Source organism: Rhinichthys klamathensis, unplaced genomic scaffold (assembly GCF_029890125.1).
Source record: "Rhinichthys klamathensis goyatoka isolate OS25496 unplaced genomic scaffold, OSU_Roscu_1.1 h1tg000471l_1, whole genome shotgun sequence".
NCBI classification, from domain to species: Eukaryota; Metazoa; Chordata; class Actinopteri; order Cypriniformes; family Leuciscidae; genus Rhinichthys; species Rhinichthys klamathensis.
In genome coordinates this window covers 141,700-157,285 of record NW_026606960.1, presented here as the reverse complement: position 1 = coordinate 157,285, position 15,586 = coordinate 141,700, and the positions used below count along the sequence as shown (strand labels likewise).

The 15,586-nt window shown below is 39.9% G+C and overlaps 2 protein-coding genes across 2 annotated transcripts; both read left to right on the top strand.

Annotated features, from left to right (window-relative positions):
* Positions 1–3,137: 3,137 nt before the first annotated feature.
* On the top strand, positions 3,138–6,136 carry LOC130072026 (inactive all-trans-retinol 13,14-reductase-like). The gene is made up of 11 exons (XM_056236902.1): positions 3,138–3,429; positions 3,525–3,707; positions 3,802–4,043; positions 4,122–4,317; positions 4,404–4,601; positions 4,760–4,879; positions 4,974–5,112; positions 5,194–5,303; positions 5,392–5,558; positions 5,659–5,815; positions 5,927–6,136. Exons 1-11 carry the CDS (start codon positions 3,270–3,272, stop codon positions 6,070–6,072), a joined length of 1,818 nt encoding a protein of 605 aa, XP_056092877.1. The 5' UTR covers positions 3,138–3,269; the 3' UTR covers positions 6,073–6,136.
* Positions 6,137–10,889: 4,753 nt separating this feature from the next.
* On the top strand, positions 10,890–13,735 carry LOC130072027 (inactive all-trans-retinol 13,14-reductase-like). The gene is made up of 11 exons (XM_056236903.1): positions 10,890–11,066; positions 11,162–11,344; positions 11,437–11,678; positions 11,755–11,950; positions 12,024–12,221; positions 12,382–12,501; positions 12,607–12,745; positions 12,827–12,936; positions 13,026–13,192; positions 13,285–13,441; positions 13,568–13,735. The coding sequence occupies exons 1-11, from the start codon at positions 10,910–10,912 to the stop codon at positions 13,711–13,713; spliced, it is 1,815 nt and encodes a 604-aa protein (XP_056092878.1). The 5' UTR covers positions 10,890–10,909; the 3' UTR covers positions 13,714–13,735.
* The last annotated feature ends 1,851 nt before the right edge of the window (positions 13,736–15,586 follow it).

The window sequence follows — 15,586 nt, the reverse complement described above, 5'->3', positions numbered from 1 at the left end:
GAACACATTTGTAAATTACTTTCCTTGAACCCATTGTGCCCGTTCACTTTAATACCGCGTGCTTTATGTTGCTGCTGATTGGACTGCAGTTCTGACACACCCACCAAACAAGAGAAAACCGTAGACAGTATAAGAAGTGGACAGAGCCATCTCATTGGAACTCAGTTGAGACAGTTGAAGCCCATTTTTAGCGATTTTTGAGCACTTCCGTTCCTGACGCGCAGACTCAAACCGACTCAAACTAAGCTTGATGACGTGAGCAACCTGTCTGACAGACGTTAATCTTCTAGTAGCTGTGCGTGAAAATTGCCAACGTTAATCTTGCAGAGACGGGGAACTTGAGCAAAGAGTTCTTTGGCGTGAGTGAGCAGAAGTAAGTATTCCGTTGCTTTTATGGACTCATTATCTATGGGCTTCTCCCTTGACGGGACGTCCCCCCGATTGCCTGCGAGCTTCTCCTCCTGTCTGCAAGGTAATTTCAGTACAGCGCGACAGAGAGTCGAGTGGTCATGACGCAATCGTTAGCCTATTTTTACTAAATCTGTTTCTACGGGGCCATAATGTAACATAGAAGGTAATGGAGCCCTTTATACATTGTCGTGTTTCTTTAGAAATAAATAATGGACAAATGGAGTCTTTAAACGCCTCAGATGTAAAGTTATTCGCTGTCAAAGTGACGCCAAAATGAATGGGAGTCAATGGAAATGCTAACGCAAGTGAAGTTCTGCTACAACATGGCGGCACCCGGCCGGCTTCAACTTCCGGTCGATGGATTACCCCCTTGGAGAAAACGCATCTCAAACCCCGTTGCACACCGGTGCATGCCGTTTCCAGGAAACATGACGTTCAACCCGGAAACCGTAGCGCACCGTTTTGAACTTGAACGTGCCTGACGTGCCCCAGCTGCACAAGCTCTGGGCTGCGTTCAGCGCCGACAAAACGTTGCAGAACGTTTTTTAAACAGAAACGGTGATGCGTTGAACACACTGTTGTGATGACGCAAGAGTTGCAACTACGGCAACTGAGAAGGCTTTTTGTGTTCTTTGTGAAGAATTTTCGGAGCCTGATTAAGTCGGTATAAATATGTTTAATACTACAACATATGCCCGATGTTACGTTACTGCACTTGCCGCCCAGAACACAAGAGAACATCCCAATCCAGTGAAGGGATTTGTGGAAACTGATGGAAACTTATTAATACCCTGTATTTTCTTTCTCATTTTTAGGAAAAGCACTTTACATGCATTGTTTATTTCTATAGCCTACCAAATGTCACACACTTGCAATGAAGCTAAAAATATAAACAACTACATCATTATGTTGATATCCTATATTTTTACAATAATACTTATGACAAACATGTCTTCTGATATCCTCAGTTGTTGCGTATCGAACACATTTGTAAATTACTTCCATTGTGCGAGTTCTCTTTAATACCGTGTGCTTTATATACATGTTGCTGCTGATTGGACTGCAGTTCTGACACACCCACCAAACAAGAGAAAACGCATCTCAAACCCCGTTGCACACCGGTGCACGCCGTTTCCAGGAAACATGACGTTCAACCCGGAAACCGTAGCAAAACGTTGCGCACCGTTAGGCTTGTTCGACTTCATGCAGCTCTGCGCAGACCGATCGGCGGCAGACTTGAAGCAGTGCATGCGGGTTAGAAATTTTGTCCGACTTGATACAGCGCCGACGCCACGTGACTGTGACGTATGCCATCAAAGTACCGCGAGAGCGATTCGAGAGTAGCCGGAGAACTCAGCCAGCGCAGCTTCTGAAGAGCGGCTGCTCTGGGCTGCACGAGCTCTGATGACGACACAGCTGTTCCACGATTGACCGGATTCACCGCATGACAACGATCACGTGCGTTTCGTGTTTATTCGGTTTATTCTCACACCTTTAGTTCCACTAAAGCTCACAAATCAGTTTTTTTTATAACAGTAAACACTCTTTTCATGTAGTCGCGATGTATTGTGTTATGTTTATCAAAATAAAACTGATTAAAAAACGTTGGTTCCACTTCATTGATAGTAGCTGTAGGCTTATGTTGAACTTTATTCTTGTTCAAACAAACGCTGTATGAAGCAGTACATAAAGTATTAAATGAAAATGTCTCTGAAACATCTGTGTATTTGGCAAATATTGCATTTATTTCACTTCAGCTGTGCTAGAGTATTCAAACACCACGTGAGCGGTCACTACAGGAACCAGAAAGTGTCCGACTTCACGTCTCCATTTGCAGCTCCTCCCCGCCTGCACGCGGCTACTCTCGCCGATCAGTTACATCCAGCTGCAGCCGATGTCGAACACACCTGTTGTGATCTTGAATATGCCCCTGATGACGTCACAACTGTTCCACGATTCGCCGGATTCACCGCATGACAACGATCACGTGCGTTTCGTGTTTATTCCATAAGGTGTGTTCGACATCGGCTGCGGCTGGATGTAACTGATCGGCGAGAGTAGCCGCGTGCAGGCGGGGAGGAGCTGCAAACGGAGACGTGAAGTCGGACACTTTCTGGTTCCCGTAGTGACCGCTCACGTGGTGTTTGTATACTTTAGCACAGCTGAAGTGAAATAAATGCAATATTTGCCAAATACACAGATGTTTCAGAGACATTTTCATTCAATATTTTATGTACTGCTTCATACAGCGTTTGTTTGAACAAGAATAAAGTTCAACATAAGCCTACAGCTACTATCAATGAAGTGGAATCAACGTTTTTTAATCAGCTTTAGTTTGATAAACATAACACAATACATAGCGACTACATGAAAAGAGTGTTTACTGTTAAAAAAAACTGATTTGTGAGCTTTAGTGGAACTAAAGGTGTGTGAGAATAAACCGAATACAACTTTGAGCTTATTTTTCTCAAGATATGTCCTCTAACATCATAAAAATGCCACAAGAACATGTTAACACCTAGAAAAACATTATTTTCATCGGAGTGGGTCTTTAAGACTACTGTTTACTTCATTAATACAATTAGACTTAGAACTTATTTTACCATTCTTGTGTATTTATTCAATTAAATCCCTAATCCTTTAATTATCCAATCCCCCTCCCAAGCACAAAAGTGAAACTCCGCCTATGTCTCCACCCAGAATTTGGACTAATAAATAGGGCCTTAATGCAATCATCAGTACTAAACTGCTGTCTGCAGTCTCTGGAAAGAGCTGCTGCTTCAGATTTTAATATCTTGTGGAGGGTGTGATCTCTCCAGAAACTGAAAACACCAGCTCCTCTTTTTCAGGATTTGAAGATGTGTTGGTTTCTGCTTTTCTTAGAATGGCTTGTGGACTGGGGTCGTGGCACGTTCTGGTATCTGTTTGGCAGGAGAAGTGGGCTGTGCAAGGGGACTATCAGTCCTCCTGGTCCACTAGTCGTAGAGCAGAAGAAAAAGGACAGAGTGCTCCGGAAAGGTATGTAAACTTTAGAGGTGTTGCATGCTAGTGAAACAAGCTGACTGCAAATGGCAGGTGTCTATTGTTAACTAACGTTACTTCTTGACCTGCAGAATTTGATGAATTTGAAGTGCCCAGAAACTTGGACGTCATCGTGATTGGCAGTGGTATTGGTGGTTTGACTGCAGCAGCAACTTTAGCCAAACTAGGAAAGAAAGTCCTGGTGTTGGAGCAAGACAAGCAGGCAGGAGGCTTGTGCAAGACCTTCACTGAGAAAGGCTTTGAGTTTGACTGTGGTAAGAACCTCAATGATGTTCATGGAATTCCATAGGTTATCAAATGCTGAATACCTCAACTTCTATAACTTGCACAATGTGCATTTTGTCAAAGGCTTCCATTATCTTGGACAACTTCATGAGAACTGCTTCTTGAAAATTGCATTGGATCTGATCACTGATGGCCAGGTGCATTTTGCTGAGCAAGGTTCCCATGTGGACACTGTTGTTATTGGTAAAGGAACTCAATATAAAGAATACACCATTTACAACGGCAAGAAGCAGATGGAGTCTCATCTTAAGAAGCAGTTTCCCAATGATACTAAAGCAGTAGAGGAGTTCTTTAAAATCATGAAGGTATTTGGTTGATGGCTCTACAGCTTATTTATCAGGCATTATGGAGTGATTTGGTGTCACAAGTTGTCTTCCTTATAGATCTGTTCAAAGAAGATCCATCTGCTGTGTATGCTGAAGATGGTCCCTCTCTGGTTTGCTCGCTTCATATTGTGGAGTGGAATCGCTGACTTGATCTCCCCAATTTTCAGATACTCCCGCACCAGTACAACAGACATGGTCAAGTCTTTTACAAGCAACTGTGACCTCCTCACTGTGTTTTCTCAAATATTTTATGGTGAGAGAGAAACTTCTGTTTTGTTACCAATGTCTGGCTTTTTAATGCATTTTAGAATTCTATTTTATTTCTCTTGCTATTTCAAGGTGTCCCACCCAAAAACTCCAGCTGCATGATTGATGCCCTTTTCCTGCACCACTCCAAGTGTGGTGTTTTCTATCCTAAGGGTGGTGCTAGTGAGATCCCATACCACATCATTCAGGTTTTGGAGAAGCATGGAGGAAAAGTCCTGGTCAATGCTCCTGTGTCCAGCATTCTAGTTGAAGGAAAACGAAATGCATATGGTGAGTTTTGAACTAGGGTCATGTCATTGCGTTGTCTTACTCTTATGGCAGTAGGTTTCATACTGAAAAAGGCCTCACAGATATGTGGCATCCATTACATATTTGGCTCCAGTAACTTTCAGATGTGTGAAACAAACCACGGCTGTCTATTTGCTTAGGAGTGGCTGTGAAGACGGGAGGTAAAGATGTTGAAATTCAGGCTCCTGTAATCATTTCAAATGCTGGTATGTTCACCACCTTCAAGAAGCTTCTGACTCCAGAGATCCAGGCAAATCCAAGTAAGTGAGAATGTCTTCAATACAGGTGGTCTAATATACTCCTATGAAATGCTTGATTACTGCCAGATTATTTTTTTCCTTCTGCTGCTCACAGAGATCCAGGATTATCTTCATACTCTAAAGCCAGGCAAAGGCTTTTTCCAGGTGTTTGCAGGCTTTAATGCCACTAATGAAGAACTGGGCATCTCCTCAACCAACATGCGACTCTATAAGAGCAACAACATGGATGAAGTGTAGGTCTTCAAGTCAATCTCTTTCTTCAATTTGTTAAAAGCACATCTATACTCTACGTAAACTCAATTGACTTTCCTTAGCATGGAAGAGTACTTTGATTCAGACAAGGAGGACGCACCTGACAGCATCCCCATGATGTACATTTCCTTCCCCTCTGCTAAGGATCCCACCTCATGCACTCGTTTCCCAGGTTAACTTCCCCCTCTGTATTTAGTACACCCAAAACCATCAAAGTAAATTCACCAACTAAAGTGTCATTTGTGGGTGGTTTGTTTTAGGGCAGTCACGCATGGTAATCCATACTATGGTCAATCCAAAGTGGTTTGGACAGTGGAACAATGTCAATGAGACTGAAAGAGGTGAAGATTATGAAAAATACAAGATGAGATTTGCTAATCATCTCTTTGACTGGGCTTGTGTCCACTTCCCCAAGCTGAAAGAGAAGGTACTTTCTTTTTTTTTTCGGCTTCATATTTGTGCTGCTTGATAACTAATAAAGTGACATAAGTAACTTAAGTGATTGTAACTTTTCCTGTCTTCCATAGTTGGCGCTGTTGCATGCAGTCAGTCCCATCAACATGCATGGGCTGGGGGCCACATATGGATCTATGTTGTCTGCAGAACACAATCTGGAGAGATACCAACCTCTGAACATTGCCAAGATCAGGTGCAACACACCCATCAAGAACCTCTACCTGTCAGGTAATATGTATAGCTTTGTTTAAAAGTTACTACTTTAGGCAGCTATTTTGGCCCATTACAGGCGTGTTGGTCTTGATTAATTTCCTATACGAAAATGTGTCCTTTTTTCAGGACAAGATGTTTTTTCTGCTGGTTACTCCGGTGCTCTGCATGGTGGTCTTCTCTGTGCTTCAAGTGTTGTAGATCACTGTCTGTATGTTGACCTTCTGCTCCAACAAAAGAAACTTAAGAGGAAGGTGGTCAAGAAACTAGAGTGAGAATATATTACCCGTGTCTATACAGGAAGAGCTTGCCTACTGGTCATATCATTTTCATACTGTTGTATCTTGTTTTGCTGCTCATTTGTCCCCTCTGCTGCAACTCTTAATAAAGCTGTGACCACTACATAATGTGTGCCTGGTAGATTTGCAGAAAACCAATTTGTGTCCAAAAATAATACTGCTACCTTGTACACTTCACTCAAAGTTCTTAAAATTGGTTGGTAACTGTTCATGGTCTGTCACTAGATGGCAGCATTTTAAACTTTAGTTTGTTGAAAGGAGTTTCGCACCATGGTCCCTGACTTTCATTTGTGAATGGGAGGGGTATTTTCATTAGCAAGTGTACACAACATAGATTGCAGCCTATTACACTGCAGAATGACAATGATTATACACTTTTAGGCTGTTCATCTCTTCATTTTGATTAGGTGTGTTGTGAACTAATCTAGGTTTTTGTATTTCAAGGAACATCCTTTATCATATCTAAAGGGAATGGTGAGATTTTACATGGAAAAAGTGCTTTTTATATTGAATCCTATGGCTTAAAATACTATTTTAAGTTGCAATATTCTGCAGAAAATACTTCTAGTGGATCTTGACTGAGTCTATAATTTGGAGCTCAAGTCTCATATTGAACAGCACTACAAAAATCCAGTCATTCAAGTCTGCCTTGCATAAGAGTATGGCTGTTCATAATTGAAATACTTAGTACTATTTGGTGATCCCTTCTATGGTCAATCCAAAGTGGTTTGGATGGTGGAACATCAATGAGACTGAAAGAGGTGAAGAATATGAAAAATGTGATTTGCTAATTACCTTTTTGACTGGACTTGTGTCCACTTTCCCCAAGCTGAAGGAGAAGGTACATTTGTGACCCTGGACCACAAAACCAGTCACATGGGTCAATTTTTTTTGAAATTTAGATTTATACATCTGAAAGCGGCACAAATAAGTTTTCCATTGATGTATGGTTTGTTAGGATAGGACAATATTTGGTTGAGATAAAACTCTTTGAAAATCTGGAATCTGAGGGTGCACACAAAATCGAAACCTTGAGAAAATCACCTTTAAAGTTGTCCTTTTATGTTCGTGATTGTGCTGCATTCACTCTCAAAAAATGTTTTATATTTGCGTTAGGAAATTTACAAAATATCTTCATGGAACATGATCTTTACTTAAGATCCTAATGATTTTTGGCATAAAAATTGATAATTTTGACCCATACAATGTATTGTTGGCTATTGGAACAAATATACCAGTGCTACTTGTGACTGGTTTTGTGATCCAGGGTCACATTTGTCCTGTGTCATATTTGAGTCGGTCCCATCAACATGCACGGACCGAGTGCCACATATGGATCCATGCTGTCTGCAGAACACAATCTGGAGAGATACCAACCTCTGAACATTGCCAAGATCAGGTGCAACACACCCATCAAGAACCTCTACCTGTCAGGTAATATTCCAAGTTTGAGTGTTTAGACATTAGATGAGCACAGCTATGTAGGAAATTAGCTGTCATTATTCAGAAATATTGAACTGCTTAATGCTGTGATAGACCAGTCAGAATTATTCAGAGAGCCTTACAATAATATTGCATATTTAATAATAAAATAATAATTTGTTACATTTATATAGTGCTTTTCTGGGTACTCAAAGCGCTTTACATGGAAGGGGGAATCTCCTCAACCACCACCAATGTGCAGCATCCACCTGGATGATGTGATGGCAGCCATATTGCGCCAGAACGCCCACTCACCAGCTTACTGGTGGAGAGGAGACCAATGAGAGATGAAGCCAATCAGTATATTGGGGATAATGAGGCCAAGAGGCAAATTTGGCCAGGATGATGGGGTTTCACCCCTACTCTTTTTCTAAGGGCATCCTAGGATTTTTTAATGACCACAGAGTCAGGACCTCGGTTTAACGTTTCATCCGAAGGACAGTGCTCTTTGTCGGTATAGTGTCCCCGTCACTATACTGGGGCGTTAGAACCCACACAGACCACAGGGTGAGCGCCCCCTGCTGGCCTCACTAACACCTGTTCCAGTAGCAACCTGGTTTTCTCAGGAGGTCTCCCATCCAGGTACTGACCAGGCTCAGCCCTGCTTAGCTTCAGTGGGCAACCAGTCTTGGGCTACAGGTGATATGGCTGCTGGCCATCACCCTGTGGTGCGTCACAGGGTGACGTCAATTGTGCATCAAAGGATTTAGACAGTCCCATGTTCTGTGTAATGAATTTATACATGTCTTTTCTTGTGTTTCATCTCGGGCAAGATTTTTTTTTTTCTGCTGGTTACTCTGGTGCTTTACATGTGTTCTTCTCTGTGCGTCAAGTGTTGTACATTGACCTTCTTCTCCTCTAAAATAATTTGAGGAAGGCGGTCAAGACATTAGAGTGAGAAACTGTGAAGTGAGTGGTTACTCAGATTGATGTATCAATTGTTAATCTATTTAATTTCCATTTTAATATTTTTTTTTTAAATAAAGCTGTGAATGATATAGGCCTACCATTCAAAAGGTGTTGTAAAATATTTTCATATTTGAGTTTCTGTTGCCCCCTCCTTTAAAAATGTACAAATTACACATTCTGTGTGCAATAGGCCCTATGTGATCAGCAAATGGACTGTGGGCCTGCAATCTAAGACTGAGATACTAAATCAATGACTTTGGCAGCTGCAAACAAATTATTATAAATGCATTTATTTAAATTAAATGTACTTAAGCCTTCCAAGACAAATGAATTCTCTGCTTTTTCATATCACCAGAACACAAAAGGAAGTTTACGTATGCATAGGCCTGTAAAAATCTTGGAAGGGGGAGATGTTGGGCAAAATAGGGTACAAGAGGGCTAAGGGCACACCCTATGAAAAAATTGCTTTTCACTACTCCCATAGTGTATGATAGCAGAAAAAAATGGAACATTGATGTAGCAACAGATTTTATGTGAAAATAAATTATAAAAGTGGTTTATTTTGTTTAAAAATCTTATAAGTGTATGAGGTGGCGAGGTGGGCCCAGCATGGGGCAAAGGGCAAAGTACACAAATATTTTGGCTAAAATATGTTTTTAATAATGTCTAATCTAATACTTGTTCAAAATAATCACTTTAGCAAAGTTTATACTATTTGGTTTATTTTTATAAATAAAAAAATTATACTGTAATTTAAAATGTTCATTTAAAAAAAAACATGCAGAAACAAAATTATTTTAAAAGTAAAGATTCTGAAAGCATTGAATGAAATCCAATAATAATTTAATAAATCTTTACAGTAGTAACATAAATATATTTTATTAAATTATATGATTAATATATCTTTTATGGTAGTTTCATTATAAATATGGTGATTATCTTTAATGTGGATACCCAATTTGATATGATATTTACCACCTGAATCTAACCATGTCATGTCAACAAATGGAAAAGTCAGCCAGCTATTTATTATCATGTTAATTATTGTGCCTTTTACCCCAACAGCAGGGGTGCATTTTACCCCAAATACCATAATTTTACATATTCTTCCGTTATTGAAAAGAAAAACTGTTGCTTTAATTACCTTGAACAAAACTGAAAATCATTAACAAGACCTGTGTCTCAAAATATAAACAATTTTATTGATTCTTGTTTGCTACATGAATCTACAACATTTTTTTTTTTTTTTAAACATAAACTATTACATCAAATTAGTGCAGAATCAACTTTGCATTGCTGTCCGCGATCGCGTCAAGGATCAGCTAAATTTCCACGGGCATCATCAAAAACATTTTTTAAGAAAAGTGCTGAGCTGCATTTTTGTGCCTAGTGGTTTAAAAGAGAATAATGTCAAATGCTTATTTTACCCTGGTAAGCCTTAAGCCCCATTGTACCCTATATTTTTTGAGTGCTTAGTCAGGTCATAATGTGTTTTGATACCACTGACTCGGTGAATGACTCAACTATTTAGTGACTCATTCAAAAACTCCATCATTATACAAATGCCACAAACTGGTATAATTATGTAACCCAATTATGAAAGCCACATTGCACATGTAATTGTTCTTTGGTGGCCTGAAAACACACACACACACACACACACAACTGCCATTGACTGACTGGACTGCAAGGCTATTCTTTTGCTATCAAATGCAGCCAGTGTATGTTAATGTGCAGCTGTCATATCCCATAAGATCAACCATTTAATTTTAATGTCTGTATTTACGCATATTTGCATGATGAAATGTAATGCACAAAATAAACATATTTGCCCATCTCAGAGTTGATTATCAGTATGTGGAAGAGTTCGCTTCATAAGCATGATACTTGTCTTTTACAATCATCTCAGTCTCATTTTCCAAACAATTCAATGGTGCCAGTTTATCACCACAAACAATCAGGTCTTAAAATATATTTAGTAAATCTAAATCAATTAACTGTTTGATCACCTATACAACTTACAAAAATTGATCTAAGTAAAGATGAGGTGACATTAAAGAGATTGCATTAGAGAAAGCTTACAAGGAGGAAAACATTTCTCCACATCAATACAAAAGGTCAAGCTGATTTATTTACTTGACCAGATTATAAAAATACTTACATTCCCACATTGGTTCACATTTTATGCAAAACCGCAGTTAATCGTCATAAGCAGCTAACTCAAAGCAATCAGTCTGCAATTCTGATTGAATTAAGTGTCTCCACCCACAATTTGGACTAATAAATAGGGCCTTAACTCAGTCACCTGCATTAAACTGCTGTCTGCATTCTCTGGAAAGAGCAGCTGCTTTAGCTTTGGTGAAATCTCCAGCAATCTCTCCTGAAACTAAAAACATCAGCTGCTCTTTTTCAGGATTTGAAGATGTGGTGGATTCTGCTTTTCTTAGAATGGCTTGTGGACTGGGGTCGTGGCACATTCTGGTATCTGTTTGGCAGGAGAAGTGGGCTGTGCAAGGGGACTATCAGTCCTCCTGGTCCAGTTGTAGAGCAGAAGAAAAAGGACAGAGTGCTCCGGAAAGGTATGTAAACTTTAGAGGTGTTGCATGCTAGTGAAACAAGCTGACTGCAAATGGCAGGTGTCTATTGGTAACTAACATCAATTCTTGACCTGCAGAATTTGATGAATTTGAAGTGCCCAGAAACTTGGACGTCATCGTGATTGGTAGTGGTATCGGTGGTTTGACTGCAGCAGCAACTTTAGCCAAACTAGGAAAGAAAGTCCTGGTGTTGGAGCAAGACAAGCAGGCAGGAGGCTTGTGCAAGACCTTCACTGAGAAAGGCTTTGAGTTTGACTGTGGTAAGAACCTTGATGTTCATGGAATTACATAGGTTATCAAATGCTGAATACCTCATATTATATAACTTGCACAATGTGCACTTTTGTCAAAGGCTTCCATTATCTTGGACAACTTCATGAAAACGGCTTCTTGAAAATTGCATTGGATCTGATCACTGATGGCCAGGTGCATTTTGCTGAGCAGGGTTCCCATGTGGACACTGTTGTTATTGGTAAAGGAACTCTATATAAAGAATACACCATTTACAATGGCAAGAAGCAGATGGAGGCTCATCTTAAGAAGCAGTTTCCCAATGATACTAAAGCAGTAGAGGAGTTCTTTAAAATCATGAAGGTATTTGGTTGATGGCTTTTTTTAAATCTGGAATTACGGTGTAATTTTGGTGTCACAAGTTGTCTTTTCCTTATAGATCTGTTCAAAGAAGATCCATCTGCTGTGTATGCTGAAGATGGTCCCTCTCTGGTTTGCTCGCTTCATATTGTGGAGTGGAATCGCTGACTTGATCTCCCCAATTTTCAGATACTCCCGCACCAGTACAACAGACATGGTCAAGTCTTTTACAAGCAACTGTGACCTCCTCACTGTGTTTTCTCAAATATTTTATGGTAAAAGAGACTTTGTGTTACCAACATTTAGCCTTTTAATGCATATGAGAACTAGATTTTTTTTTCTCTCAAGGTGTCCCACCCAAAAACTCCAGCTGCATGATTGATGCCCTTTTCCTGCACCACTCCAAGCGTGGTGTTTACTATCCTAAGGGTGGTGCTAGTGAGATCCCATACCACATCATTCAGGTTTTGGAGAAGCATGGAGGAAAAGTCCTGGTCAATGCTCCTGTGTCCAGCGTTCTAGTTGAAAGAAAACAAAATGCATATGGTGAGTTTTGAACTAGGGTCATGTCACATTGCGTTGTCTTACTCTTATGGCAGTAGGTTTCATACTGAAAAAGGCCTCACAGATATGTGGCATCCATTACATATTTGGCTCCAGTAACTTTCAGATGTGTGAAACAAACCACGGCTGTCTATTTGCTTAGGAGTGGCTGTGAAGACGGGAGGTAAAGATGTTGAAATTCAGGCTCCTGTGATCATTTCAAATGCTGGTATGTTCACCACCTTCAAGAAGCTTCTGACTCCAGAGATCCAGGCAAATCCAAGTAAGTGAGAATGTCTTCAATACAGGGGGTCTAATGTACTCGTATGAAATGCTTAATTACTGGCCATATATATTTTTTTTTTACTTCATCTCCTGCTGCTCACAGAGATCCAGGATTATCTTCATACTCTAAAGCCAGGCAAAGGCTTTTTCCAGGTGTTTGCAGGCTTTAATGCCACTAATGAAGAACTGGGCATCTCCTCAACCAACATGCGACTCTATAAGAGCAACAACATGGATGAAGTGTAGGTCTTCAAGTCAATCTCTTTCTTCAATTTGTTAAAAGCACATCTATACTCTACGTAAACTCAATTGACTTTCCTTAGCATGGAAGAGTACTTTGATTCAGACAAGGAGGACGCACCTGACAGCATCCCCATGATGTACATTTCCTTCCCCTCTGCTAAGGATCCCACCTCATGCACTCGTTTCCCAGGTTAACTTCCCCCTCTGTATTTAGTACACCCAAAACCATCAAAGTAAATTCACCAACTAAAGTGCCATTTGTGGGTGGTTTGTTTTTAGGGCAGTCACGCATGGTGATCCATACTATGGTCAATCCAAAGTGGTTTGGACAGTGGAACAATGTCAATGAGACCGAAAGAGGTGAAGAATATGAAAAATACAAGATGAGATTTGCTAATCATCTCTTTGACTGGGCTTGTGTCCACTTCCCCAAGCTGAAAGAGAAGGTACATTTTCTCCTGTATCATATGAGTGCTGCTTGATAACTAATAAAGTGACAAATATGTAAGTTGAGTGATCGGTTTTCTGCCTTCCATAGTTGGCGCTGTTGCATGCAGTCAGTCCCATCAACATGCATGGGCTGGGGGCCACATATGGATCTATGCTGTCTGCAGAACACAATCTGGAGAGATACCAACCTCTGAACATTGCCAAGATCAGGTGCAACACACCCATCAATAACCTCTACCTGTCAGGTAATATTCTGTATATCTTTGTTCAATAGTTACTACAGGCAGTTATTTTAGCCCATTACAGGCATGTCCGCTTTTTTGGTCTTGATTTAACTTCCCATATGACTTGTGTTCTTTTTTTCACTTCAGGACAAGATGTTTTTTCTGCTGGTTACTCCGGTGCTCTGCATGGTGGTCTTCTCTGTGCTTCAAGTGTTGTGGATCATTGTCTGTATGTTGACCTTCTGCTCCAACAAAAGAAACTTAAGAGGAAGGTGGTCAAGAAACTAGAGTGAGAATATATTACCCGTGTCTATACAGGAAGTTTGCCTAATGGTAATATAATTTTCATACCGTTGTATCTTGTTTTGCTGTGCATTTGTCCCCTCTGCTGCAACTCTGAATAAAGCTGTGACTACTACACAATGTGTTCCTGGTGATATACAGTATTGGTACTTGAATTTACATGCTGCCAGAACTAGGTCTAGTGTAGTTGGACTTTCCTAAAATAGTTTACACTATTTTGGGACAACTCATTTTCTGTTAGTGTTAGCTGTGGAGATCTAGTTTACTTGTTAATAAGGCTCTTTCAGAGTTGTTTCTAGCCTGGCAAACTGTCACTTGCTAAAGCAATTCATCCACCTTTTGTATACTGGTCACTTGAGTTCTTAGCTAACTTGTTTGGTAACTGTTCATGGTCTGTCACTAGATTTATTTTTTTTGTAAGGAGTTTTTGCCAACAACAGGACACTGTTCCTGAATTTCTTTGTGGATGGGCATCTTTACTTAATTACATTAGCAAGATACAAATTGTGTACACAAAATAGATTACAGCCTATACTGTGGAATGACAATGGATTAAACTACATTGGGCTTTCATTTTGATTAGGCATTGTTGTGAACTAGCTTCTCTGTGGAACTTAGTTTGCCTAAAGATGAGCTGGAAGCCAAATTTTCAGATGTGCTTTTAACCATGTGATCTGAAACTGTTGTAGAGATGTTTGCTAGTGTTCATTTGTCTTAAGCATCTTGTTCAGACTAGAAGGAATCTTTGATCTACCTAGACAGAGAATATATATTTAAGGGTTTATGGACATAAGTGTGCTTGAGTAGATTTGGCCTTTCCCTTTTGTTATGACTTCAAAAACAATACATTCTTGGTAGGGAGTTTCTGACGCAGTGTCCGAGCTTTTCAAGACCGTCTTAATCTGTCTCCGATTCCTTTTGTTAGTTTAAATCAGAGGTGGACAAAGTACACAACTTCCTTGAAAGTACAGATACCACTGGTCAAATATTACTGTTACAAGTAAAAGTTGTAAAGACTGATTTTTACTTAAGTAGGCCTACAGGAGTACTCGTTTTTAAAAGTACTTAAGTATCAAAAGTAAAATGTCAATGCATTACTTTATTATTGTTGTATGTAATACTTGCAGTATAAGGTATTTGTCTCTGAATTTATGCCTGCCTACCTACCCTCATATCAATATCAAATTTATGTCTAGAACACTGTTCCAGTAGTGAGATTGAATAAGGGCACTCAATATCGTCCACAATGGTTTCGGACACCCAAATAGCTGTTCACTCAAATAGTGCCTTATTTAAAGCTGCAGTCCGTAGCTTTTCCTCTTTGTCGCCATCTCTCTGTTCAAAATCTGTAACTGCAGTGATTCGCGGAATTATCATCTTTACGTGGGTTGTAAATCGGCATGAAACAGCGCGGATGAACACAGTGCTTTGAGGCGAGTGCTGCTGTCAGTCACCGCGCTGTGTGGATACTGTCATACAGAATCACAGATTCACTTTTTGAAAGTTTGACCAACATAAGAATTTTCATAAGAAAATGTCTTCTGAACAAGTAAAATCCATTTTTGTTCTGACCAACTAAGGGGGAAAAAGCATTCGACATGATAAGCTTCGTTAGATTTAATCAACGCGATTTACAGCAACCGTGCAAATTATAGCCTACTTTGTTCTCAAATTGTTCATGTTAACAACATCAGCATTGCGTGACTAATGTTAAATTTAATGTGTTTTATGGTTACCTGTGTAGTTCAGAATTCATATTCTCCATAATAGCAAAACGAGAAAGGCACAACAAAGGAAACTCCATAACTGTGTGAATTAAGAAAACGTACTGTTACACGATTGAACTATTGAAATGTCTTACTT

Excerpts from the sequence above, each read along its gene's own strand:
- LOC130072027 (XM_056236903.1), top strand. The coding sequence starts at position 10,910 with ATGTGGTGGATTCTGCTTTTCTTAGAATGGCTTGTGGACTGGGGTCGT. Across the intron at positions 11,679-11,754 it reads AGTTCTTTAAAATCATGAAG|ATCTGTTCAAAGAAGATCCA; the intron begins GTATTTGGTTGA and ends TTTTCCTTATAG. Across the intron at positions 11,951-12,023 it reads GTTTTCTCAAATATTTTATG|GTGTCCCACCCAAAAACTCC; the intron begins GTAAAAGAGACT and ends TTTTCTCTCAAG.
- LOC130072026 (XM_056236902.1), top strand. The coding sequence starts at position 3,270 with ATGTGTTGGTTTCTGCTTTTCTTAGAATGGCTTGTGGACTGGGGTCGT. Across the intron at positions 4,044-4,121 it reads AGTTCTTTAAAATCATGAAG|ATCTGTTCAAAGAAGATCCA; the intron begins GTATTTGGTTGA and ends TCTTCCTTATAG. Across the intron at positions 5,816-5,926 it reads CAAGAACCTCTACCTGTCAG|GACAAGATGTTTTTTCTGCT; the intron begins GTAATATGTATA and ends TCCTTTTTTCAG.